At 42.2% G+C, this 27879-nt stretch overlaps 1 protein-coding gene across 2 annotated transcripts in view; it reads left to right on the plus strand.

Moving 5' to 3' along the window:
- Positions 1-27879, plus strand: part of HMGA2 (high mobility group AT-hook 2) — a 110267-nt gene that overhangs the window by 67483 nt on the left and 14905 nt on the right. For both annotated transcript variants that reach the window (XM_015628639.3, XM_033514427.1), the window contains one exon: positions 21521-21553. In XM_015628639.3, the coding sequence (XP_015484125.1) occupies positions 21521-21553 (33 nt within the window). The remainder of the gene's footprint in view (positions 1-21520; positions 21554-27879) is intronic.

Raw genomic sequence — 27879 nt, forward strand, 5'->3', positions numbered from 1 at the left:
AAGACCTGATTGCCTGGGCACAGAGAAGGTGGGTGTGGAGGAAAGGATGAGTGTGGAGGTTTCAGTGGAGGAAAGAGGCCAAGTGGAGGACCCCCTGTAGTTAAGCTGTTGGAAGATGTCCCCATTGAGCTCCAGCTGTGCTGATGGAAGAGGTCACTGCCCTTGGCTGCTTGTCACAGCCTCCCAGGCGGAGGTTGCTGACCTTGCCCAGCTGCAGCCAGGTGCTGCCTGTGAGCGCTTCCTAGTCTGCTCCAAGCAAAATCAGCCAGATTAGTTCAGCCAGTGTAAATAGTTGATCCGAGCAAGCCTGGCCACTTTTGTCTGACGTGGTGGGAGGACGTGCCACAACACATGCTGATGGCAGAGTGCTGAGAGTGGCAGCTCTCACATTCAGCTGAAAGCGGTGCTGTCCTGCAGGAAAAGGATGCATGTCCTCAGATTTAAGGCTGACTCTCACTTTCCCTCTCCACTGCTCACTTCCCACCTTGGAGACTGTCTCATCAGGAAGACATAATTAGGCTTCTCTTACTCCATATCTATTTATCTCATAGCACGAGGCCTTTTGTTGCCCTATTTGCACACATGCGGCCCCTACCTGAATCTCACTGTAATTGTCTTGACTGCACAGCTACCATATCAAGCCCAGCTTACTGGCACATCATTTTGAGAAAAATTTGTTTTATTTACTCAACTAGGAAACAGAAGTTCACATCCTGTGAGTTGTACTAGCCTTGTTTTTCCTGCTCATTTCTGGTATTACTCTGCTACTACTGCAAAAATCTGTTTAACTTTGTGAGCTCCTGGCAAGCAGTAATTGCATTATCAGCTCTATCAAGTTATCAGTGAACCTGTAAAGCAATGTCTTTTCATAAACCCCTATGCCTTGCAGCCTCAGTGTTTGCAAAGCAGCACAGATGAAAGAGATTGCTGGGGCTGGCATCAGTACAGACTTGTGCCGAGACCAGCCTCATTTAGTGCAAGTTTATTACCTGTGGAATTTAAAAAGGATGTTCAGTGTAGCATGTCCGACAGGCAGGAAGCAAACTAAGGCTTGATTTTTAACTCTGGTTAATATCCAAGTATTTTGTTTTACAGGAACTGCTAATTTTTGTTTAATCTTTTCAACAGCTACTGAGCCAAAGGCAGCTGTAGTCATAATTTCAGTAAAGAGGCTGAGGTCTTGTGTAGCCAGCAGGGATATCCTAGGTTTAAAGGAGTGTAATCTGGTCAAATGAAGAGGCAGTCTAGTCTAGCATTGGTAGTTTCTGCTGATTTGAAGAAAATTCCTCAGTTTATAAATCCTGACATTCTTTGGGAGGAATTTGAGGATGGCAGTCTTCAAGAACTGACAGCAGACAGTCCACACTGGTTTAATTTTATTCTGAGCATAGTGTTAGTTGGCATGTGATGAGACCAGAGTTTCTATTAGATGTTAGCTGAATTTATTACCCCTGCTGGTATCCTTTCAGTAGAAGTCCTGTCTATGTTTCTAGACTTTGTTTACTAGTAATTACTCAGCCATAACAATTCTCACTGGATTGAAATGTAGTGAGCAAGTTATCAGCCGAGATCCAGGAAAATTTCTCTTTTCCCTAAATTTTGAAGGAAATTGTTTTGGCTATGGTTTTGTTAGAATAAGATAAAAGAATTTGGGTACGTTTTTTGCACTAAAACAGAAGCAAACATTCTATAGGCAATCATATTCTTTATATTTTTTGGTATATAACAAAATTAAGAAATCAGACAGTAAAAAGATTTTTGTGTACAATGTAACTAGCTATCCACATGTGAAAATATGATAATTCACCATCTCCTCAGCAAAGAGATTCTGTTTTACAGTTGGCAATGATGGTATAGGGATTGTAACTGCCCTGGTTTCATCTGGGATGCAGTTAATTTTCTTCCTAGCAGCTGGTACAGTGCTGTCTTTTTCAATTTAGTATGAGAATAATGTTGATAACACACTAGTATTCTAGTTGTTTCTGAGTAGTGCCTACTTTAAGTCAAGGACTTTTCAGCTTTCTGTGCTCTGCCAGTGAAGAGGTGCACAAGGAGCCAGAGGGGGCATGGCCAGGACAGCTGACCTGAACTGGTCAAAGGGAAATCCCATACCACAGAATGTCCTGTTCAGTGTATATAAGGTGGGGGGAAATCAGACAGGTGGGGCTGATCACTGCTGAGGGACTGGCTGGGCACTGGTCAGTGGGTGGGGAGAAATTGCATTGTGCATCACTTGTCTTTTTCGTGTAAGTTTATTTCTCTCTCTTTGTTCTCCTCCTTTTCATTGCAATTATTATTATAAAATTGTTATTGATTATATTATTATTGTTACTGTTATTATTCTCTTCCTATCTCAACCCATGGGATTTACCTTCTTTCTGATTCTTCTTCCCACTCTACTGGGATTAGGGTTTGTGAGGGAGTGACTGTGTGGTACTTAATTTCTGACAGGTTAAACCACAACAGTTACACTCTGCAAGTAACATGTAGGCATCTCCTTATAAAAAAAAATGCATGTAAATACATTTTTGAATCTAATGTCCTGTATATAGTAGTCAACACCAGAAAAGGATACAAACATTCTCCTAATAGATAGCCATTAACACAGGAAGCCTGCAAGGGGAGATTCAGTCCAGTTGATGGACCTGTAATGCTTGTCAGATGGCTTGAAAAACAAGGATGAAGATGTCAAATGACACTAATCCACTTTTTTTGTTTCTCTCCATTCTCCTTAGTTTCTATAGCTACTTTGGATAATGTGATGTAAGTAGATGACCCACACATAGGATGATGCCCCACAGACCACTCTAGCTGCAGGGCATTTGGGGGCTGTGCTGGTGCCATGGCCTAAACCCTGGAGCACAGTGATATGCTGGTGCCCAGACTTTTTGTGAGCAAACAAATCCAATGATTTAATATGAGGTAACCTTCTCTTTGCTTAGGGGATGAGAGGATAAAAGTAGGACTGTCGGGGTCCAAGTCAGTGAAGTGTCCATCCATGGCCCTGCAGGCCATGGTGAAGGTTAAAATGTGTAGGGGCTGAGAAAGGTACAGGTTTCAGGAGCGGGAGCACAGAGAGGGGAGCTGTTACAGCAAAGTATGACCCTTTGTTAGCTTCTGACAAGGAATATTTTTGTTGAAATACTCTCATCAGGAAATAGGGTTTCAGGTGAAAATTAGATTTTGAGTTGACACTCTTGGTCACTTCAGAAGATGTTTTCTTCATGGAAAAACCCAAAATGTAACAGTTTATAGTCCATGCTGGGCTAACATGTCAGTAATCAGTTTTCCTAAGAAAAGGTGATGTTATCTCTCCTTCAGTGAGAGGAAGTGTGTGTGGAGCAGGGGGAGGAGACAGAGGTGCATGTGCATTTCCAGCCTGACTGAACTGCCCAAAGCCTGAACCAAATCCAAATTGTTCAGTGGTGTACTGAGATACAGAGCAGTAACCTATTCACAGTTTTGGGACAGAGGGCAGGAAGGAGGTTCTCACAGCCATACCCCGCTCATGTGAACCTTGCAGGCCAACTGTTGAACTGGTGTAAATTGGTCTGGCTCCAGTGACCTGGAGCTATGCTAAGTATGCATTAGGGGGTGGGGTGCATTCAAGCATGTCTTGCTTTGTTTGCATTCATTCAGAAATTGTGCCAGTATCCAAAACATGACAAGAGCGTATGTATTAGAATTTAAAAATATAAATCTGGCTGGTTTTAAATGTGCTGGGTTGTTAGTTTTTTTTCTTTGTGTTAGTTATTTATGACACTGAAAAGTACAAATTAGCATGGATCCCAAGGAAGTGTTTGATCTAAAATAAGGAAAATTCCTTTAAAGGGGAATTGTTTCAGGGGCTGATTGTTATTTATTTTATTAAGCACATGAGGGTTGTTTGGATTTGTGTTCTGCCTATAATTCCTGTGTTTGGAGCAGAGCTGGTGGGAAAATGGTACCAGCAATTTATGAAAGGTGATACTGTGTCAACAGATAGGCAATGGGTTAGGACATGTGACAGTAATCTTCCATGGCATTCAGAGCATTCAGACCATATGCTTTAAAACATCAGCAAAATACATGTCAGAACCACTTCCTCTCCATGCCCCCTCCCCAGGAGCACAGTGGGGGGACACTAAGGAGTAGAGCTGGGGAGCTGCTGTGCCTTTTCCCAAATGAATGAATGAATGAAATTCAAACATGTGAGGAGGTGAATGGACAGGGCAGCAGCCATGTGACATTAGCAGGACCTGGTGGGCTGCTGTGAGGTATGCTCATGAATATTTAGTGCCTGCTTTTTGAAGGGTCTTTTTGCAGTAACTCATGGAAATAAATGGTAGAAGCATGGGCATTGGCTATTGTTTCTACTCCTACTTTTCTCACTGTCCTGGTTTTTATCAATAGGTTGAAAGAGCCTTTTAGAAACACTGCATGTCTTGGTGTATATAGTTTGCAGAGGGAATAAATGCTAAAGCATATTAGAGAAATCTTTTTGTCTTTGGAGGGTAAGCATGAGAGAAAGATTATTTTTCAACTCAGTTACAGCTCATTATCAAGACATCCCATCTCTACCTTCTACTTCTGCTCAGTGAATGCAGGGATTGCAAGCACAAACTCAAGTCTCAAAATTCAAGAGAATAATTTGGGATCCCCAACAACATACAGCTTGGGGGATCGTGGGAAACCTCCTTTGTACTTCTTAGGCTCAATCTGGAAAACTGAAAGTTCAGACAGGAGGAAACACCTCAAACCACAAATAAACTGTTCTATCCATTTGAAGGTAATGGGCCAAAACCTGGTATTTTTACTGAGGCAGAACTCTCACTGAAGTCGTTATCCAGTTTGTCTGAGGAAGGGCAGAAGGTCTTGCTCTGGTGTTATATATTAGGACCAGCATTTCTGAACCTCCCACTGGTAGTTCTCATCTGTCCAAAACCCAGACTTCTTGGGAAGGGAGCAGCAGTGGAGTCCTGTGTGGAGGCTATAAAATGGTTTACATCCTCTATTAATATTGATTTTGCAATCATAAAAGGAACAGAAATGTTTTAAAATTAAACATTTTTCTGTTTAAATAATAGACACTGGTATTTCGCTTCTCCTGATTTTTAAATAAGCCCTGAAGGTGACTGTCAGCTAGTTTGCAGTCATTTCTTGCCACCTCTTCTAGGCAGCTTTTTAATAGCACAAAAGCTTCCAGGCCAGGAGAGGGTACCAGATGGCTAATTGTATTCACAAGGGTTATTTTCAAATATGCATCACTGTTTATTCCTGTTGAGAGGTGTTCCTCACCTTTTGAACTTTCTGACTGGCAGCCCAGGTCATCCAAAGTGTCACGCAGATTGATATTTCTGAGTTCAGCACAGCACAGAGGGGAGTAACCCACTCAGGCCTCCTTCAAAGTTCAGTGACAGCTTCCTTAATTGAATAAGAGGTGACTTGGTGTTTTATGAGCATCTCTCAACACAGTCATAAGTTTTATCAGTACAAATTTTAAAAGACAGCGCTTGTACAAACAACCTCTGAGTCAGTGCCAGCTCACAGCTCACTTCTGCCAGCAAAACCTCACCATTGACACTGGCTGCTGAATCCAAATACATGGACAGGCCCCTGAGAGGGGGGACTTCTCAGCTGCCTTGTGATAGTCCTCATATCTGGAAAGGAAAATGGTGACTTTATGCTTCTTTACATTTTTGTCTTCTTGGGCAAGAGGAGCAAACCAATCCAATGCAAGTCTGGAAAAGCTTTGGAGCTGCTTGTGCCAGTGCCACATTGGCAGCTTGGACCTGCTGGTGTAGTAGCAGCTTTCAGTCTTGCCCTTGCACCATGACAGAGGAGCCTGGATTACCCCTGGCACTGTGTAACACCAAGCTCCACAGCAGCAGGATAGCTTGGCTGTGACAGTGCAGCTCCCCAGCATGAGTGGTGCTGGTCAGTTGACTCAGGGAACCTGGTGGTGAGTGCACTCCGACCTACTCTGCGCCTCATCTGTGTCCTTCTGTGCAACCAGCCAAAAAGAAAGTTTCCTTTTGACCAGACAGTAACACTCACTGCCCTCCCTCAGCAGTCTCCAGTGCTGCTGCTTGAAATAGAGATATGTCATGAAACACTCATCATACAAAAAAATCGCTTCAAGGCATTCCTCCTAGGAGTAAATTCTCTGGGATATATTTGGTCAGCTGAGAAGAAGCCAACTGTGCAAGAAAATTCCCACAGTCACACTTCCTCCTGACCCATGGAGAAGGATTTGGATAGACCTCCACAAATAAAGCCATTTTTGGGGATATTTCTGCGGTTGGCTCATGCTCACTGTTAGGTGTGTTTCTGCACGAAGTGATGGGCAGCTGTGAATAAGCCTCTGCCACTGACATTTCAAGCAGCAGAAGCTTCCTGACACGTGTGTGAGGGGATGTTAGTGCAGCCTCACCACTCACTACCCCAGCTGTGGCTCCTCAAAGCAGGTGTCGCTATGCTCTGCCGAGCACGGCTCTTCCCCACCAGTGTAAGCTTGGGAGGAGAAAACAAAACAGCCAAGTGTCAGTTTGATGTGGTGGGAAGAGGGCTACTAAAGCTGAATGTACTTCATAATGTGTAGAAATGCATCAGAAATGTGTAGGATTGCAGCTCCCTCTGGCAGGTCTCCTCCTTTGTGCCCAACCTCATGGCTGCGCTCAGAATGCTGAGGGACTGAAATTGCTGGGGTTTGTATCGGTGCTCACCTCAAAATGCCCGTCTGAGGGAAAAAGTGCTGGAAGGCTGAAGTTTTTTGGGGGGATATTTGCTACAGCTGTTGTAAATGTAGAAGGCTTGCAAACTTCCGACTGGGGGCCTTTCCTTCCCCCGCTGATGGTCCCAAAATACCACATTCTCACACCCAGTGAATAAAAGGGTAGATAGAAGACATCAAACTCCCTGCAGAAACTATGCTCAGGCATCCTGTATTCCTTCAAAGGAATAAATCCTCTGCCTGCATCTACCACCCCGTTCTTCAGGGCTGTTTGTAGAGGAGAGAAAGATGCACTCAGGCAGCAGCCCCACTACAAAGGAGGGCTGGCAAAGCAGGGGTAGACTGATGGAACAGCTGAATTGCTCTCATGCTCCAGAGGAGGTGACAAGGAGGGCTGCCTGTGAGGCACACATCTTTCAGCAGTCAGTTGTTTGTCTTCTCACTCTTCATTGTTAATGACCATGAAAAGCTAGTGGGAGGCCAGCCAGGACACCCGTTCTCTCACTTGCTTTCAGGGATCCAAAGACTTTGGGATAATGAAATAAATGTTAGGTTGTCAGTCCAAAATAATAACACTTTACAAAGTGGAAATGCAAATTTCCTGCAATATCCCTGAATGGCAGGTGGTATTTCCTGAGGTATTGTTTCTGACCTACAGGGGAATTGATATTATGAACTGACTGACTGAAAATTATTATGGTATCAAGCTCCAGCCATTAAAGTAAAACAATTAGAGCATAGTAAACTAAATAAAGGAACAAGCAAAAGAAGGCTTGGATTTTGTATATTCATTGCTGGTTTTATTCCTAATGCTGTAGACGCTGAGTGTGGTTAAGATACAGAAATCCTCTTTTTACAGAAGAGGCAGCAGCAGAATGGAAATAGGAGAAAATGTTTAAATTCAATTTCTTTTAAGGGCATAAGCAAATAATATGTAATCATTCATATAATTTGTATTATTAGAGAAGTTAAAAATAGCTGTGTGTTGAATTAACTAATACTTCTGTATGTTCAGCAAGCCAGACAGACATTTACTCAAGCTTCTAAAATGAGATCAGGAGCAAACATGCCTGTGTTCCTGCTAACTAGAATTTTCTTTGAAAATAGGACAATCTATGACTTGCTGTCAGTCAAAACTCATGATTTCATATAAAGGAGACAATCTATTAGATTTGCTGGCCTACACTTCATATAGGGTCATTTGCATCTTGTTTGAGTGAAATCCATTTAAAATGATCTTACATACATAATGTTGTTTCCTCAAGCATGTTCAAAACCAACACCTACCTAAAGCTGATTTTAAATTGATTCTGAACATGCATTGCAGCATATTCCTACTTTATATATAACTTTATAGCTGAAAGACATATGTATTGGCTCACACCTTGTAGAACCTCCAAGATTTATATTCTTCTACTCCCACAACCCTATGCTCTCCTGCATGGAGCTACTTATGCTACCAGCCCAATGGATTTGAGCTTAATCCCCTTCTCTGAGATTGTTCAAACAAATTTGAGACTTCTGATTTTCTGCATCTGGTCTTTTGTGTCAACTTCTTCAGTTTTTCTTGGTTGTAACTTACTGTTTGATTTCTCTGCAACCCCTGTGTGGATGTTCCTGCAGAACAGAAGCAGTGTGCTGTTTTCTCTGTACACCAGGGATGTGAATGGGGATGTGTGTGTCCTCTGGGCTATCAGATTATATAGGTGTCCTAGTTTAGGGAGTCACCCCAGGACAATAGGCTAACTGAGAAGCAAGGTAAATACCCCCAGGGATCCCTAGCTGCTTCGCTGGGATGCTCTTTTATTAATGATTCACTTAGAAATAATGATTTGGCATGGTACTCAAGAAAGTTGTTTTTGAAGGTGTTGCTTTTCAGATGAGATGTAAAATGAAGGCCCTGCCCTCTGTGGTCATCAAAGTCCCCATGGCAGTGGTGTTTTGAACCCAGTGTACTAGGCAAAATCCAGTTTTTGTCATTACATACTACTTTCTCTGCCATGTTCACTGGTTATGCTATTCTTCACCTCATGTCCAAACTGTATGTGATGCTGTCTTGTGCTGTTAAACGTGCTGCCAAACCTTATCCCAGAAATGGCTACTTTGTAGGGCAGAGTGAAACAGGTTTATAAGGTTCTTGTGTCGCTTCAAGTGTGCAAATGACTTTAGGATCTGCAGAGATGAGAAGGATATTCCAACATAAAATTACATATTCAAATATTGTGATTGATTTTAGTTATTTATTCCCAAGCTTTTGATAGGAAAGTCCTATCTGTTGAACAGAGTGGTATTGGTATGACCCATCACACAGTGTTACAGGACTCACTGATTGTCTGGTAATCAGTTCATTTCCATTTATAAAGGAACACTGAGGGTTCAGGAAAATATACTTGAGGAAAAGAAAGCCAGAAGAAATCCACCTGAGCTATACCATTGAGGAGATACACAGACATGGTCATCATGGTGGTGTACATGCAATTCCCAAGGTTTTTCGCTTGAAGTTTGCCACTGTCTACTATTCACTAATAGATCAAATTCAGATTGTGATTATTTCTGTAGTCTTCAGTCTCCTTTCTGTATTTGTCTTATTACAGGATGCTATTCAGGGAATGTGTTAGACCTTTTGCTCATAAAGTCTCTGCGGTTCCTTGGCATCACATCTTCAAGGAACATAACACCTACACTAAAGACTCCCAGGACATTGTCAGCCTTGTAGTCACAGTGTATCAGGGTTGAGACAAGCAGAGGAAAAGGGCATTCACAGATATTACTGCCCAGGGCTACAAGTCACAGTGCAAAATTTTAAATACACTAACTGTTTTCTAGGGGAGGGTGCATTTATCTAAAGCTCACTAGGCTGGATCTTCCCTACCAAATTTCTCAACAGTACAAAGTTATCCTGCATTCTCTTTTCTGAAGACCCTTTTCACTGTGCCTTACCTTCAAGGATGTGTAGATTCTGCTCTTCATCAGACATCTGATCTGATGTCTGTCAGTTGGTCCAAGCACAGACAGCATCATGTCATGGGATGAGCATGGATGTGAAAGGTTTGCCACCATGTTTTAAGTCATAGTTAAAGATGAGCGTAGATCCCCTGAGTACCTCTGTAAGGGACCAATCAACCAATCCCAGCCCAAGAGTTGGGCACATCACACTTAGGAGTGAGCAGAAGGAGGACACTGATGCTTCTAAGAGCCATATGGAACTTACTTATTGGATGGGTTGCCTCTGAGATACAGAATGTTTATTAATAATATCCCAGTGTGGAGATCTCATGAGAGTTCTGGCTTTCTTGTCAGTTGGGAAGCTGTCTGAAACTGTGATGATGCATCTGGAAGACTCATGAAATCATCTGGTTTGGATGTGCAAACCAGTTTACAGTCAGCAAAAAAAAAGCACTGTCTTTTTTAATTTTTAAAAAAAGAAAGTACCAGTATTTGCTAAGTAAAATAGAGCTAAACTATATCACTTTCATGAGCTATGTATTTGCTTATCTATGAAAGAAAAAACCATAATAGAGGACAATTCCACAGTGCAAAATGAGGAAAATAACCACAAATTACCAATGGCACGTGTCAGCAAGGGCAGGCAGAAATTAAAGTGAAAAAATGTGGCTGAAAAGGCCACACATTTGTTATGTAAATGCATCTAAATTAGCCCTGAAGACAGACATTGCTGAGAGGTGATGAAAGGCAAAGTGGCATGGGCAACTCCTTATCCCATCACTGTCTCCCACCCTTTTGGAGTGCTTGTGTAATGAACAGTGAATATCCTGGCTGTACTGTTTCCATTGCCTCTAGCCAAAAAGCTGAAGCAGACCCTCTCCTGCACAGATTGCTGTGCTGAGAGATGGCTGGAGTTCTTCAGGAAGAGCACATCCTCCTCTGGATCTTTCTGTCACTGGCCTTGCAGGTGGGGTGGAATCCTCTGCTCTCCAGGGCAGTGCAGTCCTAGGGCTTTGGCATTTCTGTTTACCATTTTTGTGATCTGAGAAGATAAAGCACTACCATAAAGCCTACAAAAATCCTATCCTAAAATCTGAAAAACCCACTGGTACCTAAGAAGATTCTTTCTAGTGAAACTTCCCAACTGCTCTCTTTAAAAATGCCACAAAACCCTCAAAATATGTCAGTAATGCACACACTTTACAAGCATGGAAGAAGCCAAAAGTATGACAGCAATACGGCCATCTAGTGAGCTTGGTGGACAAAAAGAAATATGAACAATGTGTTTCTGTTTTTCCTCTCAGTTCCTTACACATAAATGGCAGTGCAGAGACCTTGTTCCCATTTGTGTGTAAGCAGAGAAGGTGATATGTGTTTGGTACCACTCTTTTTTACCATCTCTCCTTGCCACTTTTCATTCCTTCATCCCATCCCTTTGCATCTTTCCCACCCCAAACTTCAACAAGTGCAACCCAAACAAAACTTCCCAGCACTGTTCCCTACTAGCCAAAGATTTCCAGAAGTTTCTAGGAATATGCATGATGGCACAGCCAATACTGATGTTTCCTCACCCCTCCTCCAACTGTTGTCCTTTCTTCTCTGGTGACCTCTTTGCTGGTCATGGGGATGGCCTGGGAGAGCAGTGCGTTCACAGCAACCTCTGGTGTCCATGAGGCTTGCCTTAAGGCACACTGTCATGTTCCCAGGGTCCTTTCTCAAGAGAAAGTCTTGCTTGTGATTGGGCAATCAATCCCACAGACAGCTGTGGAATGTGGGGATGCTTAGATGCCTGGGAGCAGCATGCTGACCACCAGCAGAAGGACCTTGCTCCACACCATCACCCCTACCTGGATATCTAGAGTATCTGAGTATCCCTGGCCACATCGCTGCCAATGCTAGAATGATCTTGCAGCTGCTGGTAAGTGATCTGGTGCTGATAGAATACCTGATCTCACCAAGGTGGATTATGTTCAGCTGCAAAACAAGCTCCTGTCTAACCAGTGCACCTAATTCCCAGAAAGGGTATGCCTCTCTGTGCCAACTACAGCAGCATTTGGAGGCCAGCTCTCCTTCTTTCATCCAGAAAGCTGCTTTCACCTCTGCTGCCAGGACCACCTAGCCACAGATATTGCCAACTGGTATATTTTTGGCATGTCCCAAACCACAGAGGTTCCAAGCACAATAAACTGTAACTAATTGGAAGATGGAAGCATTTAGCTCTTTCAGTAGACTCTGGAAATAAGGGCAGAATTTATCCAAGGAGGGAATTTAGCTATGTTTTTTGCAGCATGAAAAATTAGGTTTTGTCACTTCAGCAACAGAAGCAGCAAATTATGGGAGAGTTTTCAGGAACCAAGAATCAATATCCATCAATCCTATTCTCTGAAATGACCTGCATTTGCTGGAATGTTCACAAGCCCTCCCTGGCAACCCTAACATGTAAAAGCAGGCTGCTTTCCAAGTGGCGGATGGAGCTCTGTGAGCGAGGAAACCACGTTAAGCTTTACAAGGGAGTGGGGCTGTTGTAGGGTGCTCCAGGCGCTGCATTCTTGATGTGGTGTCAGGTTTCAGTACTATTATGAAAAAATCTGCAGGGGATTTGCGTGCATACCTTACACACATACCTTTGATGTTCACGTTGTTAGATCCAAGCAACAAATAGGATCTTTAGGTCACATGTAGCTTCCAAAAGGCTATTAAATAACTATAGCTAGACAGTGAGGTAATTGTCCTGTAAAATTACAGTCAAATTCTTCTCTCCTAGATTGGGTTAAATTCAGAGTTTGTTCAGGGATGTAAATAGAACACCTCCAAAATTACACCAGGATTTTAAAGAGCAGAATCTCTATCTTCCTCTCTTCCCCTTTTTTCACTCTCTTTCAAGGGAAGCATATGTAGTCAAACACTGTTCATCTTTCTGCTGCTGTTGAGAGGTTGGCAGTAGGATATTGACAATACGATAGATGTTGGGTTTGCAATAATTTACTAAATGAGTTCTAGCTAGCTTAAGAAAAAAAAAAAAAGCTGTTTGCTACTGTCTTTTAAAATGCTTTACCGTGTTACATGGATTTCACAATGATGCATGTAATGAAATTGCTGTCAATGAGTAAAATCACACCAGAAATGCAATGAAATGGGTTTTTCTGTTTTGCAAGAAGGGCCTAGAAATCATGCCTTTGGACATAATGAATGTAATTTCCATTTAAAAATAAGAGTATCAACTGAGTTCAGTATTTAACATACCACACTCGAGTATGATCCCAAAATATATCAATACAGGAAGTGGATTAATTGCAACAACTCACCACCAAGCCCCTAGTATATTTCAAGTACGTGGAAAATATATTTCTATTTTGGACACTGAATTCTTTATTAAATTAGGCCAGAATGTCAGCAGTCTCTGCTTGGACTCTGACAGACACTCTTAGCAGCGTCAGTGTCCTGGAGGCAGTAATAATTATCAAATCTATTCGATAGACAGACAGCTATCAGACATCTGTATATCTCAGACATACAAAAACATCCCCAGCCAACCATGTGGCTACCAATGGATCTGCTGAGACAAAGAAGTTCAAGAGAAATGCCTCAGGCAAGATCCTCAGCTGCAGAAAATCAGCCAGGCACAGGCGATTTGCCTTCCTTGCCCTGTGTGCTTTTTCTTTGGAGGAAAACCCTGGCCAGCCGTCAGAGGGCAATGGGAGGTCAGGGAGGCAGTGGGTTCAATGGGAAGGGGAAGCTCCTGCAGGAGCTGAGGGCTGTGCCTGGGGCTGACCACATAACTTCTGTACAAGATGTTTTATATCCCTGAAGGAGTAGAATTGGCAGTGCAAAAATGGCTTCCTGAGATCCCTTGTATTCTTACCCCAGTTTGTGCAGATGAGGGGGCAGATAGCTCTTCCTAAAAGTGCCCAGTGCTGTGTGTGTGCGCTCAGTGATCTGAACAGTGCCTGAGCACAGCCTCGAGCACTGCCCTACAGTGGTGTGTGCTGTGCAGCTGGGAGCTTGCTTTCCTTCACCCTCTTGTCCTCTGCCACGTAACAGATGTGGTTAAGGAAGCAGCACAACCCAGGATTCTTCCTTCTAGGCAGTCTGGAGGAAAGGTGGTCTAGGTACAAGCCAGTCAGAGGTCCTGGACTGGATTGTTTTCTCCTGTTGGTGAAGTCTGAACGTTTCTTAGGCTGATCACAGTCACCTGCACCTGCCTGCCCATAGTGTGTACTTTGATGCTGTCCTGCTCTGGCTGAGATGTGTCTCACTAAAGCAAGAAGCATAACTCTCTGGAGGCAGCAGCTCTTGTGGTATGTGGCCAGACTGAAGAGACATGCCACAGACTGCCACTGGGAAATACCCAAGGGAGGTCACAGACTGCTTGGCTCAAATCTCACAACCTTCAAGATAGCTTGAATGGCTGCCTTCCCAGAATGGTGAAGGTGCCTGAGGGCCAAGGGCAGTGCATTTTCTGTATTTTCGTCATTATTCTCCTTGAGAAGATGTTCAGGTCTGGGCTGTGGCATGGCCATTGCATCATCCCCGCAGTGGAGGTGTATAGCCAGGGACAGAGTTACCACCTGATACTGCTGGGACATTGCTGTAGTCCCAGGTCTGCCCAGCAGAGCAGTTTGCCTTTTGCTTTCAATCACTTCAGTTCTTCATCCATTCCTGTTTCTAGGCTTGGACCTGTTGTTAGCAGAAGCTTTCATAGGCCTGGAAATTAATTTGATTGTTTGTATCTAAGCCTACATTGTGGAAAATGGGCTGCACGTATCTCAGTTTTCTAAATGACACAAGGACACTGTTACTGAATGAGTTGATATCTTTGTACCTTAAAATTGAGAAGAGTGAAGGTCAGAGGCCATAAAGGGAAATGTTACCTGACAACAGTTACTTTTGAGCAAAACCCATGAAGTTCAGAGTTGACTTTCCAAACAGCAGTGGATTTTGCAGCAGGTTGGCATGTTTGAGGCTTCTCTGTGCTATTTACTCTGTAACTTCACTGGAGATCAATGCAAAGGTCAAGAGTATCTGGGAGCTCCTGCCAGTCAGGTCCTGAGATGAGTCCACTGCTGACAGTTTTGCAGCTCTGATCAGCTCCATGCAGTGGTTCCAGTGGGAATGACCTCTGCAGTAGAAGCTGCCCTGGATTTTTGGTCTGTATGATGGGAGGTGCCTGAGCAAGAGGAGAGAGAAAACTCTAAAACCAAAGTTGGAACCAGATTGTAATGTGATACAGTGCTTTCCACCTCTAGGTCATCAATTCAAATCTAGCCTGTTTAGCAGTGACCAAAAATCATTTCCACATGGGCCAAGAGGAATGCATGATGAACACAGAAGTTGCTGTATCCAAACAGACAAGATAATCTGGAGATAAACAGTTGCACAATAGTTATTTGTCAGGACAGGTCTGCAAGGCATAAAGCTAAGTAGTTTCTGATCAGTTTATCCCTGAATAATGAGGGCTTGGTTTCTTTGCAAATAACTTATATTTCTGTCTACTAAAATGTGAGGTTTTTTCTTTGCGCTATAGCTAAGAATGACTGAAACCTCCCCTCTGGTTTTCTCAATAGTCTGTCTGTGTAGAGAGTTATAAATAGACAGACACACATGACGTTTGCCAGACAAAAGAGCCAGCTCATGTTTCCTTAGGTGTATATCAAGGAAACCTCAATGCTGAACTGTGTGCTAGAATTATTCAGAAGGACAGAAAATTCTTCTTAATATTTTAGCAGCAAAATGCCGAGGGTGCCAAACTAAACTTAAGCAAAATGCATCAGGAAAGCTTATCAAGTGTGTGACAGATGATAATGAGGTAACAGGGAAGCCCCACAGAGCTGCAGTGACTCTGAGGAAGAGCAGTCAGCAACAGCAGATCCTTCTGCTGATGTGCTGTATTGATTTTAGATGAGAACACCAATTTAAACTTTGTTTATTGTATTGAAACACAAATACAAGGCCCATTAAATGGATGTTTCATAAGCTGCACTGCTCTAAATATTTTATGGAAATGTAACTAATACTAGCTGAAACATTATAAAAATTAATAACATCTATGAAGAACACTGAACTAACAGCTACTTTGAATTTTGATTATATCCTTGATAAACTCACTGGAATATTGTACAGCTTGAACTAACAGTTCAGCTAGCAGATGAATAAAAATGATGGGTTTTTCCCTCCTGTTCTAACCATTAAATTTGTACTTGTCAAGATCTGTAATGGGAGTTGGGAGTAAGGTTGGGTCAAAGCAACTGAGAAATAATGGATTATATGAGCATAAAAGAAAACAGAATTGGATTTTTAAATACATTTCTTTCACTGTTTTATTCCTCTCAGAATGTAAAACCATCCCAAATTAAGCAGATTGTAGTGAAGGTAGCTTTCTACACCTAAACAAAATTTATGAAACAAATTTAAAAACAAAACAAAATTTATGAAATCCTAACCCTGATAAAGTCAGTTTCTTGACTTCCATTGGATAGACACATACCTAACTGGATATATGTGCCACTGCCTGAATTTTAAGACTATCAAAAGAGTCATTTGAAGCAGTGTGCTTTGAATTTGCCAAATTAAATATAAATTTTTTATGCCAGTCAAATAACTATAAAAAGTCAATCTGTGTACTTGGAAAACTGTGATGCTCTCTACTCTCTCTGACAAGTAGAATAGAAATACTCTTTATCATTGACTAACTGGTGTAGCTTCTGACATGTTGCAGACTTTTCCAGCATCAATCAGGGAAGGTCAGTTTAAAAGCTAATAAATATTTTTGCAATTCTTTGACTTTGTATTAAAAACTCAGAGGAGTGCCAAGTAGGATAGAAAATAAAGAATAGTTGCACAGATTTTGCCAGAATTCTCCACAGATTACTATTAGCCTCATTTATGAGACTGCACAGAGAACTGTGAAATCTCTTTTGAACTCTAAGGGCCAGATGGTTTTGCTGTTAGATTCTAATGACCCACAGCAGTGTGCATACACAGACACTACGGTTGCCAGTAGACTGCAAACATGTGATGGAGGCAGGAGAATTCATGACCTGTGCTTCCAAAACACAAGTCTCCTCACTACTGATGGGATAAAAAAGCATTCTGCTGCTGCCTCAAAAGGGGGATTATTACTAAAGCAAGCCATGAGCATACCTGGACCTGAGGAGTGAATGGCAGGCACATCATCCCATGCAATTTCAGGAAGACTTCTGCTGAGGATCAGGAAGCTGCAAGTGGCTTTTGCTGGGAGGTGAGGGTTTCCTGGCAGGCTGTGTGGGCCCCTGGTCCCAGCACTGTATCATTCTGTGCTGGAAGAGGGAGGGAAAGGCTGGACTCAAACCAATTAAAGCTGTGGGGCAGAATGGTAGTTACTCTGCTGTCATATGGAACTGCTTGTAAGACATGATTTATTTTGGATTATATTGGTTTCAACTGGTATAATATGAACTTCCTGATTTTTCAGGGGTATGTAGACAAAAAGACTAAACATGGTTTTACTCATCTTTTAATTTAGAACTACAAGTGTTTGGATGACCTATGAAATGATTTTAATGATCTCTGCACAACACTGAGCTGTCAGCACTATAAATGTCATCCTAACTGGGTATTAGTTTCCATCATGGCCATTTGGTCTCCCCAGCAGAGCTACCTCCATGCAAACCTCTTATCTGCGTCAAGCTGTTGGAAAAAACCAGAGTCACTGTTGCCAAGAAGCATCAGTCAGACATCTTCATAATGCTCAGCTTGAAGAGGAAGACACGAACAGAAAATCCAAGAGAACCATGTGTGCGCAGCTTACCCTTGGAGCTTCAGGCATAGCAGTCGGGGGATGATTTGCATTCAAACCAATGCTTTTATTTCTGATCATTAAAACTGTGTTCCAGCATTGCTCACACTAGTTGATACAGATTTACCCTTAACTTACCATTTTCCTCCCTTAGCTTTAGAACACTAGGAAAAGTCACAGGGTAAGAAGGACTTCTGTGAGTGAGAAGTGTGACTAATTGAATTTGATACAACTTTAGACTGCTGGTACAAGATGAATATGAACTCATCACATGAGGCTGCTCTTTTTTTCTCATATAGAAAGCAAAGAAATTGTTTGACCAGTATGAGCTGTAAGGATATGTGTATGGTATTGACATAAAGTAACAGAATTTGAAAATAAAAAAATAAAATGAGGGGTGTGTGTCAGAGGGGGAGTAGAAGAAGTGTAGAAGATAAACAGTTGGGCTTTTAGCACTCAAAACTTACAGCAGAAATAAAAACATCAAAATTTTGTGTATTCTCCTTCCTAGGCATTTTGTGGGATTTTTCCTGTTCAAAGTTAGGAATATTATCCTCAAGTTTTAAATTATTATCTTTTGCCTTAGCTCACATACTTAATATTTTAAGCCTGGCAAAAGAAATACTGATGCATTTTAGATTTGTTCTTCTTTGATAGACGTTTAAATCATCTGGTCATAGGATTTTTCCAACACTGTCGCTTGTTCTTTCTGTATCATACATTATTTACAAAAGACACCTAGTGTTGACTTGTACTTGCGTATGATGTAAAAAACCCTGAAGTTTGCTTTCAAGTGTATGGAACATCAGCTGATCTACATGCAGTGTACAATAGCTGTTTTTCAAACTTAGGATAAAAATGAAACATGACAGCACTGTGTTGCACAAATACCCTCTTACGATGGCTAACACAAGTGAGAGAACCTCTGACAGAGTAAAGTTCTGCTTTTCTTACCATCTTACTTCTACTTACCATCTTACTCTGCAGACTCCTAGCAGGGAAAATATGTAATAGTTCAGAGCTCTTGTTTCTTGCTTACAGCTTTATTTTGCTCCAGAGCACCTATTTAACATCTCTTGTCCATGACTATCTTATAGTTCCAGTCTTTTCCATAACCAAGGCAGATTGTCTTTCTTTCCAGTTAATTGAACATGCAGATGCAGCACTTGTGAATCAGAGGTGTCACTTTCAAAGCCCTGAAAGAATCTTTTAACTCAGTAAACACAAGGTTTAGCAAGTTGAAGCATTAGTATCTACAATGTGTCAAAATGGTTCCGAAGGCATCACATCCACAGCAGTTAAAGACATTAAAGGGGTGCCTGGGAAGTTTCTTTTTATTCCTGAACACCTCAGTTCTTCTGGTCAGGGTGACCTAAAGTGAGCAGGCACTAGTTCTCACAGGACTGGACCTTACTGGATTTATATGTCCAGCCACCTTTCCCACTCAGCCAGGCTGAATTAGGAAAAGCAATTCCTTTGAAAACTGTCACTTGCAGCGATTCAGCTGCCGCAAGCCGGAGCCCTCGATGTGACATGAGTGGGCACGGCTCCCAGCGTGTCAGTGGTGTGTGCCACTAATACTGGCTCAGGGACTGAGCCCTGCTTCTGGGCTTGCATAGCTAAACTTCTTCCATTTAAGGGAGCAAGCATAACATGTACTGGTCTCCAGATCCCAAGTCCAGTGGAAACCTAGCCGGCAGTAAGCAAGCACTGCCAAGGAGCTCTCGACATGAAGCACTACTATAGCAAAGGTCTTGAATGACTAAAATTCTTGAAAGCCTTGGTCAGTATCACAGACAGTTTCCAACTGGGCAAAGTACAATATTTTCCTTCTGCTTTTTATGAATGGCTGGATAGGGTTGTGCTGGAGTCAGAGTCCCCTGTGGAAGCCATTCATAAAAATAACAAAACAAAACAAACGCATGCAAAAAAACTTTCAAGGTCCAGTCCAAAGCCACTGGGTGCCAGAGGCTGGGAAAACATGCTGGCAGCTCAAGACCCAGCTATCACTGAAAGTATTCAAGGGGCTTTTTGGTGGTCTGAAAAGTATGAACTGCTGTGTAGAAGGGCAGCTGGTAGAATTACTGTGACACATACTAGGCAGAAAGCCAGAGCTGGCCTTGTTTCAGACATTGTCTTTCCTCTCATTGAAGTGTCAGGACCTAATTCATGGAAAATATGGTAAGCTGGCAGCTCTTTCAGAAGATTTCATTGAGCTACAGTGAGTGAGAGTCACATGAACATAGAGTGCACAGCCAAAAATATATGGGGATTTCTGAGCTGAAGAAAACAGTTAGCCTCTAAAAATGTTCTGTGGATTTCGTGTGGTTTGGGAGTAGACACATGTACAGGTGTAATCAACAGGCAAAAAAAGAAAAGAAAAGAAAGTGAAAAAACACTATTGGCAGATTACAGAAGAGCTCAGTGAGTTCTGTAATTATGAGAGATTCCTTTAAAACAAATCATTCCTTTGTCCAAGGGCAGCAAATGTCCATTAATGAGTTCAGGGCCTGCAGTCCACCTGGAGAAGGCATCAATAAAATGTGTGCCTTGATAATAGCTTATCCATTGCAAGGGAATTTAATGGAAAAGGAAAGGGTCCACCCAGAAGTTTAAAGACAGACCCAGTCATCACATAGTTTTTTTTCCTCTCATATTTATTTGAGAGCACAACTTGGAGCCTTTTGTTATATAAAAAAATACAAGAGCAGATTCCACTGAGTTAGAAAAAGACTGAAAATAAACAAAGCATCTCTTGTTAAAATGGGACACTTGTGGTGGGCAGTCTGAATTTAATCAGTTACATTTAATTTACATTTTCATTGATCCTTCCCACTAAAATATTGCTCTGAAAGGCCAGTTACACTAAATTGCTTATTCAAAAATATTCCAGTTATTTCCTACTACACTGTCATGAAAATTAGGCTTTTGGCTGTGCAGAGGGATGCCTGTTGGCTTCTGCCCAAGCAAGGCACTAAAATCATGGCTGGGATTAGGATGAAGCAGGAAGGAAGGGCAGCAAGAAAATCACTGGGAGCAATTCATAGACTTTAAAAACAGAATGTCTGGGGGAGGGGGGCAGGCAGCAACTTTGTCCCACTGAAGCAAGAAAAGCCTTTTTGTCCTTTCTGTGTCAGAATTTCATCCTTTATCTGTGGTCTTATTGTTCTGTGTTGCCGCTAGCACCCACAAAGGTCATCCCACCATCTGGGCAATGCTGGTGTATTTTAAGCATGTCTATATTTGTTCCTTAATTGGTACTCCTCTTCTCCCAGGTGGGGATGAAGCACACCAGCACTTTGGTAGGTCTCCTGACTCATGTGAGGACTGTGTTTTCCAGTCCTGGGTGGAACCAGCCAGGAGAGACTTGCTGAGAATCCATGGTAATACTACCAGGTCCTGCATAGGCAGGTGGACACACCCAACCTGGCCAAGGATGGGCATCCCCATGATTCACACCAATAGGCTTGCAAGGGTCAGCACAGCATCACCTTCATGCAGCTGAAGGTCTCAAACCACAACTTCCAAGGGCTGGAACCACTGGCCATCCCAGTCTCCTTGATTTTGGCAAGGGTGGCTTTGGTCAAGTGGGAATCTGTGGCTTAGGAATGGGATTAAGTATCCTTCACATCTCTGCCTGAGCTTTGACCTACCCACAATGAGTGGGGAGATCTTCCCCACAGCAGGACACTCCACTCACAGAGACATGAGAGTGTTGTAACAGGGCAGCAGCAGAGACAACAAAATCTAGTTAAAAAATCAAGTCACTCTCGTGGTCTGATAAGGCAGCAGTACCACAGAAGAGCTGAGAGATGTAACATGCTAAATTAGATTTCACCTCGGTTTTAACTGTAAAAACTTAACATACTCCTCTTCATCCACAGTAATATGAACTGCTTCAGAGCAAACTATTAGATAGGAGAGTCTGGGTGTGAGAGCTGATTATGTTCATCTTTCCATTTCTCACTGTGGGCTTTTCCTGTGTTATATCTCTATTGATGAAAATATTTTTCCTAGCACTCTTAAAGTCACAATTTAGTGCTCTCACTTAATTTTGTTTCTGACCGTGCCTTTGTTTTGCTTTTCAGCCTCAACAAGTGGTTCAAAAGAAGCCTGCTCAGGTAAGAAAAGCTAATTAAAATTATTTTGACTACTTCAAGTGAAACATTTTTTTAGTATTTCAACTGGCCTCTTTTACTGTAAAGAAAGAAGGGAAATGCATCAATTGTATGAGCTGGGGGACAGCTATTGGCTTGCTGGGCACAGCCGCCAGAACAATTCATGCAGTGGGCCTTGGGAAAGAGAGGAGGAAGCAGTGGACAGTGCCTGCTCAGAATTCTCCTCTTTCTGCATTGGTTACCTTGCAGTGATAATGCAGAAACACATGCTCACTTCCGTGGTGTGAGTCCAGCATGTAATAAATACCTCTGTGTGTCCTGAATGTGGATAGGTGGGAGCTGCATTACAGCAAGGAGGGGCATATGCATAAAAGCCACCTCTCTGCTTTCCTAAAATAGAGGTAAAGCCTTTAAAATAAGGGCCTTGTTACCCTTGTTAAATCATGGCTCAGGTCTGCTACTCAGGCTAAGTAGAAGGGAACTATGGGATAGGGACTCAGCTGGAATAGGGGTAGAGAGACATGAGAGATGTGCTGCGTGACTGCTGCATGCCCACATCATGGTGTGTGGTGGTTGGTTGACTTGGGCCTATTGTGCCTTAAAACTCTGTAAAGTGATAATCAGCTAGCTGCTTAAAAAGGCCTGAATTTTGCAAAGGGGCTCTGTTTTGCACTGCCTGGGGACTCTGCATCGCTCTGCGTCATCACACTGAAGGATTCTCTAAATCCACAAAATTCAATAGGCTGAATGTAGTAACTAGACTGGATCTATCATAAAGACTAAGGTGTTGGAACTTTTTGTGTTGGGCAGTATTATTCCTTTTGAACATATTGAAAAAATTCAAGCCACAAGGTGTCATGAAACCAGTCAAACACTGCAGTTACAGTCCACTTCATTTTCTTCACCCAGCCTGCCCTGAGTTAAAAACCCCAAGAAACTAACTCTAACACTTAGTTATATGTGCACCAACAGAAAAAAACTCTGGGCATGAGAGCAAGTCCATCACTGCCCAGCAGAGCCCATGGGCTCTGCTGCTGTACCTCCATACAGATGAATGATTGCTGAGTCAGGAGCATAAAGGGTCCATTGCTCTTCTGGAAAGAGGTCTGCTTTTAGAAAGGAATAATACCTTCATTTTTCCACCTTATGGTTCTAATACATTATACATTGTACAATTGTCATAATATCAACTGCAATCTGAATTAGGAGCTGTTTCATACGAAACAGAAAACATCCTAGCCATGAGTTGAAAGGGTAAAATGATGTAACCCTCTAAAGCATTTGCAGGAATCAGATTTCTACAAAATGAATCAATACAGTTGCAGCAATGATGAATCCATGGCACAGCTAATAATATTAATGTCTCTGAATGGTGGAGGTAACACACAGGATGAATCTGGTAGTACTTTAGGAGAGATAATGTCTTTTGTTAGGACAGCTTGTGCAAAAAACACAGCCTGATCTGACTACACCACACAATTCAGAACACACCAAGCTGTTCTAACAGAAGATATTTCCGTGTCTTGCTTATGTCCTTCAAATGTTACTGCTACAATCAGGTTATTCCTACTACAACATGGTAGTAAATCTGCCAGCGGGCACAAAGCCAGCTCTCTCCTCTGTGGCACCCGAGAGACAGGGAGGCTAAACCCTGCTGCAGAGAGGAGACCAAATCCAGGAGGCAGAGACTCCTGGGACCATCTTAATGTTGCCTTTTCCTCTGGTACGCAGCAGAGCTCAATCCCACCGAGGTCAGCAGGAAGAAGGGGTCTAGAGCTGATGGCTCCAGCCTAGCCTAGCAGAAACCATTGCTGCCAATGGCCTTGTGGTCCTGCCAGGTTTCCAAGCTCCCCAGGCACTCACTCCTGCAAGTGTTTTGTTTGCACAATAACCATGTGCAACCCTGGGTGCAAGAGAAGAGGAAATACCTGGGATTGAAGGTGGGCTGGGGTGTAGGAGAACAAAGAGGGGACCTGGACTCTGTTTTGTAGTAGAACAAAGTACTGACAGATTTAACTGATGACAAAATGATGTAGGCATTTGAACTGAAGCACTAGCATTCCCCATATGGATTTTCCTGACCATTTGCTGAAGCAGTGATTCTGGTAGGGATGTTGTAGTGTGTGTCAACCAGCTGGATGCCACCAGTGCTGCAGTGGTGCCTCAGCAGCATCTCTGTAGGCAGAGACAGAGAGAGAGTGAGACAGAGATAACAAAACCCTTTGACATTCCCATTAGTAATGGAAGTGTTTGTGCAGAAAGGGAGGAGGCACAGAAGAATACATGAACGGAGAGAGAAGGCTGTTTAGATCTCTCCAGTTACCACAACTGACTAGTGAAAGAACACCTTAAATTATCTATATGCCATGTCTTTAGACAGACAACATTTCTGTTTTTAATCTTTAGACAAAAGGATGTTCAGTGAAATCACTGAACTTACCTTCAACCCTTCCTGGTTTCAACAGGCCCCACCCTCACGCTTACAGTACCACACCATTGCAATTTTGCTGTTATAGGTGCATAGCTAGGAACAAAAATTTATCACTGTGAGCAAATGCTCATGACGGTGTCTTCCTGAGGCTGAAAGAAGGAAAGGTAAAACAGTGTATTTCCTGGGATGATCAAGAACTTCATGTTGCTGGGTTTCACTCAGGTCTGGTTGCCTCTCTCTGATTTCTTTTTATAGTACCTAATTTGCCTTTAAAATAGGGAGGTTCGGACTCAGAATTAACAACAAGAACATGAGCTCATGCAGGCTTTCTAATCTGAGCTGTTTTAAGGGAATAGCGATAAATTATGTAAACATGGGGACTACATGGAAGTTCATGGAGGATAATGTAAAACTTATACTACATTCAGAGGAATCTCTTCCTTTTCCATCTGTTTCCTTCAAAATAGCCTCTCAGGTGGCTTTACCATGTGGCAGTCTGGATTAAGCTAGAAATGTGTACTTTCTTCATTGGTGGGGGCTGTAAGAGGTTACAGTCAAGAACTGCCAGTTGATGGTGAGCCTGCCTTGGTAAAAGTGGCAAAAACTCTTGCTCAGGCTTGGTCCCTGAGTGGTCTCCTGTCCTTTGAATTTTATGTGTATTCTTAAAGATTTCTATGAGTGTTGGTTTACATCACTCCTGTTCTTGCTGCTAGCAAATATGTCTCTTGGGTTTGTGTCACTTTTAAAAGTACAGAAGCAGTAGGACCAGATAAAATTCTCATTTTGCAAATAACAGCTCTGTTCCTATCACCATTTCCCAGATTTTAAGCATTGTGCAGGGCTCTGCCATGCTCTAAATCTCTTCATGGATGTCAGCTGTGCAGTTTAGGGCCATATAGATGTTTATGTAAACTTCTGCAATATCTTTAAACTTTGACAGAGCTCTGATGATTTACCATCACACAGACAGTAAATAGCAGCAGTAAAACCCACTGAAAATCTACACACCCATAATACTAATACAAGCCTTTGAGTATAGTGATCTGTTCACATCTTTGTGATGATCACTGGTGCATACTCTCACACTTCCTTGGGGAAATGAAAAGAGCCAACATAACTGCGTGACATTGGTAAGTTTAGCACTTTCACGTAAGATATTTGCCTAAACCTCAAAACGAGACTCTTTGAAATCTGCTCTGTCTCTAAAGAATGTACAGCTGGAGCTTACAGTCATGACGTAATATTTTCACCGAGGTGTGCAAATACATAGTCCAAACAGAAATTTCTTCATTTGTTCATTTTTAAGCAATATGTAGCAGCTGTTGACTCCGCCATATGGGGGAGTTACACTCTTAAGTAATATGAAGGAAATAGATGTTTTTAGGAAAACACAATGAAGGGTATCGAAATTTTCTGGAAACAGGACATGTTTTATTTTTATCATTTCCACAGCAGACATATAATGAACATAGAACAGCCCTTTGAAAATCTGATCTCTCTTAAAATCTCAAATCCTTGAAATCTTTTTGTGTCTCAGTCTGAAGGACAGCATACCAGCCAGAAAGATGGTGTGTAGATTAGAATAAAAGTGTATCAGTCAGAAGAGTGCACATAAAGTATACATAGAAGCGTGTACAGAAGAAAGTGTATAGAAAATATGCACTGAAGGAACAAGTGAAGCATACTTCTCTACCTAATTCTAAATGTAGTAGGTGTTTTTAACACAATGTCCAAAGAAATCAAATCCAAAAAGAATAAACACTAAAAAGTGTTATTTTGTATAGGAAAGAAGATCTGGATTTCCTATATTTTTTCCTGCTACTCATTTCTCAGTGATGATTCCTTATCAAAGTGCACACACTTAAAATCTGATGTGACAAAAAGGAATCAGATTTAGCAAGATTTTTTTTTTCTTCATGGCTTGTGAAGCACTGTCTAGGGGATTCAGTCTTGCCTACTGCAGTGTGCCACCAGAAGATGTCATGTCCCTGTCAGCCAGTTTATGAGTCAATCAAAGAGCAGGAGTGCTGTGACTTAGTTCAGCGTAGAAGGAGCCTTAATTTCTGAGCAAGAACAGCAGTGGACTCTTGAGAGCTCAAACACACATTTATTTCCCAGGGGGAAATTCTAGGACAGGAGATAGCTTTCTGAATGCAGCACTGGTCACACATTTTCCCATTCAACACAGACATGCTCTCAGGTCCCTGCTCTTTTCCAGTGTGTTGGGCAAGAGCTGACCCTAAAAGCAGGGATGTAAAACTTCAGGGACTACAGCTGTAGTGAGCCACTCCTTGCATAGCACAGGGAGTAGATGTTGCAGATGGTGGTAGAAGGCTAGAGGATGAAGGGGTGAGCTAAAAGATTTCCCTAGGCCAGCAATGCTCCTCTTCAGCCTCTCCCTACCTCTTCCCTCCCCACTCCTTGCTTGTGGAAGAAACCCGAGGTGGGCAGGCAACATCTGTGGCAGGGTGGCTTTGTGTTTGACCCCATGGCTGTGACCACAAAAGGTGTTTAGGGAGGTACTCCTTCCAGTTCAGAGCTGGGCTCTGATTTGACACAAACTGAAGTCTCACTAATAATAGCCAGAAGAGAAGGGGTTGTGGTGTGTACTTGGGAAACACCATTGAGGAACGTGGCTGGGCAGTGTTTAAAAAAGTGCCAGTCAAGAGTAAATTAAACAGTGCTTCTTTTGCATACACATGCTACATATTTTGGCTGAGATTTTCAAGAGTAGCAAGAGTCAGTGCTGCTAATACTTGAGTGTCTTCCTTCATACAAGACATGCAAGACATACAAGATTCTCAGCAGCACATGACTAGTCCCTGAAAATAAGGATTATTTTAAGATATTTCCTGAGTGACACTCAGAAAGCTGAAACTACCAGCATGATCACTCTGTGGACTTATGGTAATAGAAATAATCAAAATGCTAATTAGCAAATATGAGGTGCAGAAGGCTGCAGAGGAGGAAAGTGCTCTTTGGTGAGAGTTTGATTCCTGAGCTTTTTATAAGGGGCTCTGCATTTTCAAGGGTCAGCATTGTTGTTGCGCTTCCACATCCAGCTGAAGCCACAGAAAGATGCCCTATTCCCTGACTTAAATATTATTAACAGATACTCCAGGGTTGTATCCTTGCTCATTTGTTGCACTGAAAAGCATGGGAAACAAACCTATGTAATGATTCCTGGAAATTGCTCTATCTTTGCTGCTCCAATTTAGGACCATAAAAATTCTGTTGCAAATTTTATTTTAAAGATTAAGTATGCTGTGATGGGTAAGGTAAGCACAAATGAAATCAAAGTTCAGGTCAATGAAAATACAGTTTTTGTCTGTTAAATAATTTGCTCAGATAGATAGTTACAATCTTCACATACCAGCACTAATAAGGAACTAACTAGGAAAAAGAGCAGTATACTCAGCCCTTATTAACATATTCAATCATGTTATGGAAGGAAGCAATAAGAAGACAGTATGTAATTTTTTGGGGGGTTTTCCCTGACATCTGGGAAATTTTATAAGGTCTACTTTTCATCCAAAATAACAGTCTTAGAATAGAAGAATAAAGAGAATTTTTCAGCTACTCTGACTGTACTCTGTGAGCCACTTTTGGTACTTTGCAAATTTAGTTCCTTGATATCAGGACTGCCATGCTACCCCAGGATGACATCTGGCCTCCCTGGGCAGTCCCTCAGCTTGTGACACCTGTGCCAGTCATTAAGGCTAGGATGGACAGGCTGAGCCTATGAGCTTGCCTCCTCCCTTGTGGCTCAGAGAGGATAACCGAGGTGAAAATTTCATAATCAGTGTGAAACAATTGTGATAGACACTTTAAAACCATTTTTCCTGGTGGAGTTTCTATTCTATATCACTTCCATTGATGCTCTAATGTACTGTTCCTT

The sequence above is a fragment of the Parus major genome, chromosome 1A, assembly GCF_001522545.3.
Source record: "Parus major isolate Abel chromosome 1A, Parus_major1.1, whole genome shotgun sequence".
Lineage (NCBI taxonomy): Eukaryota > Metazoa > Chordata > Aves > Passeriformes > Paridae > Parus > Parus major.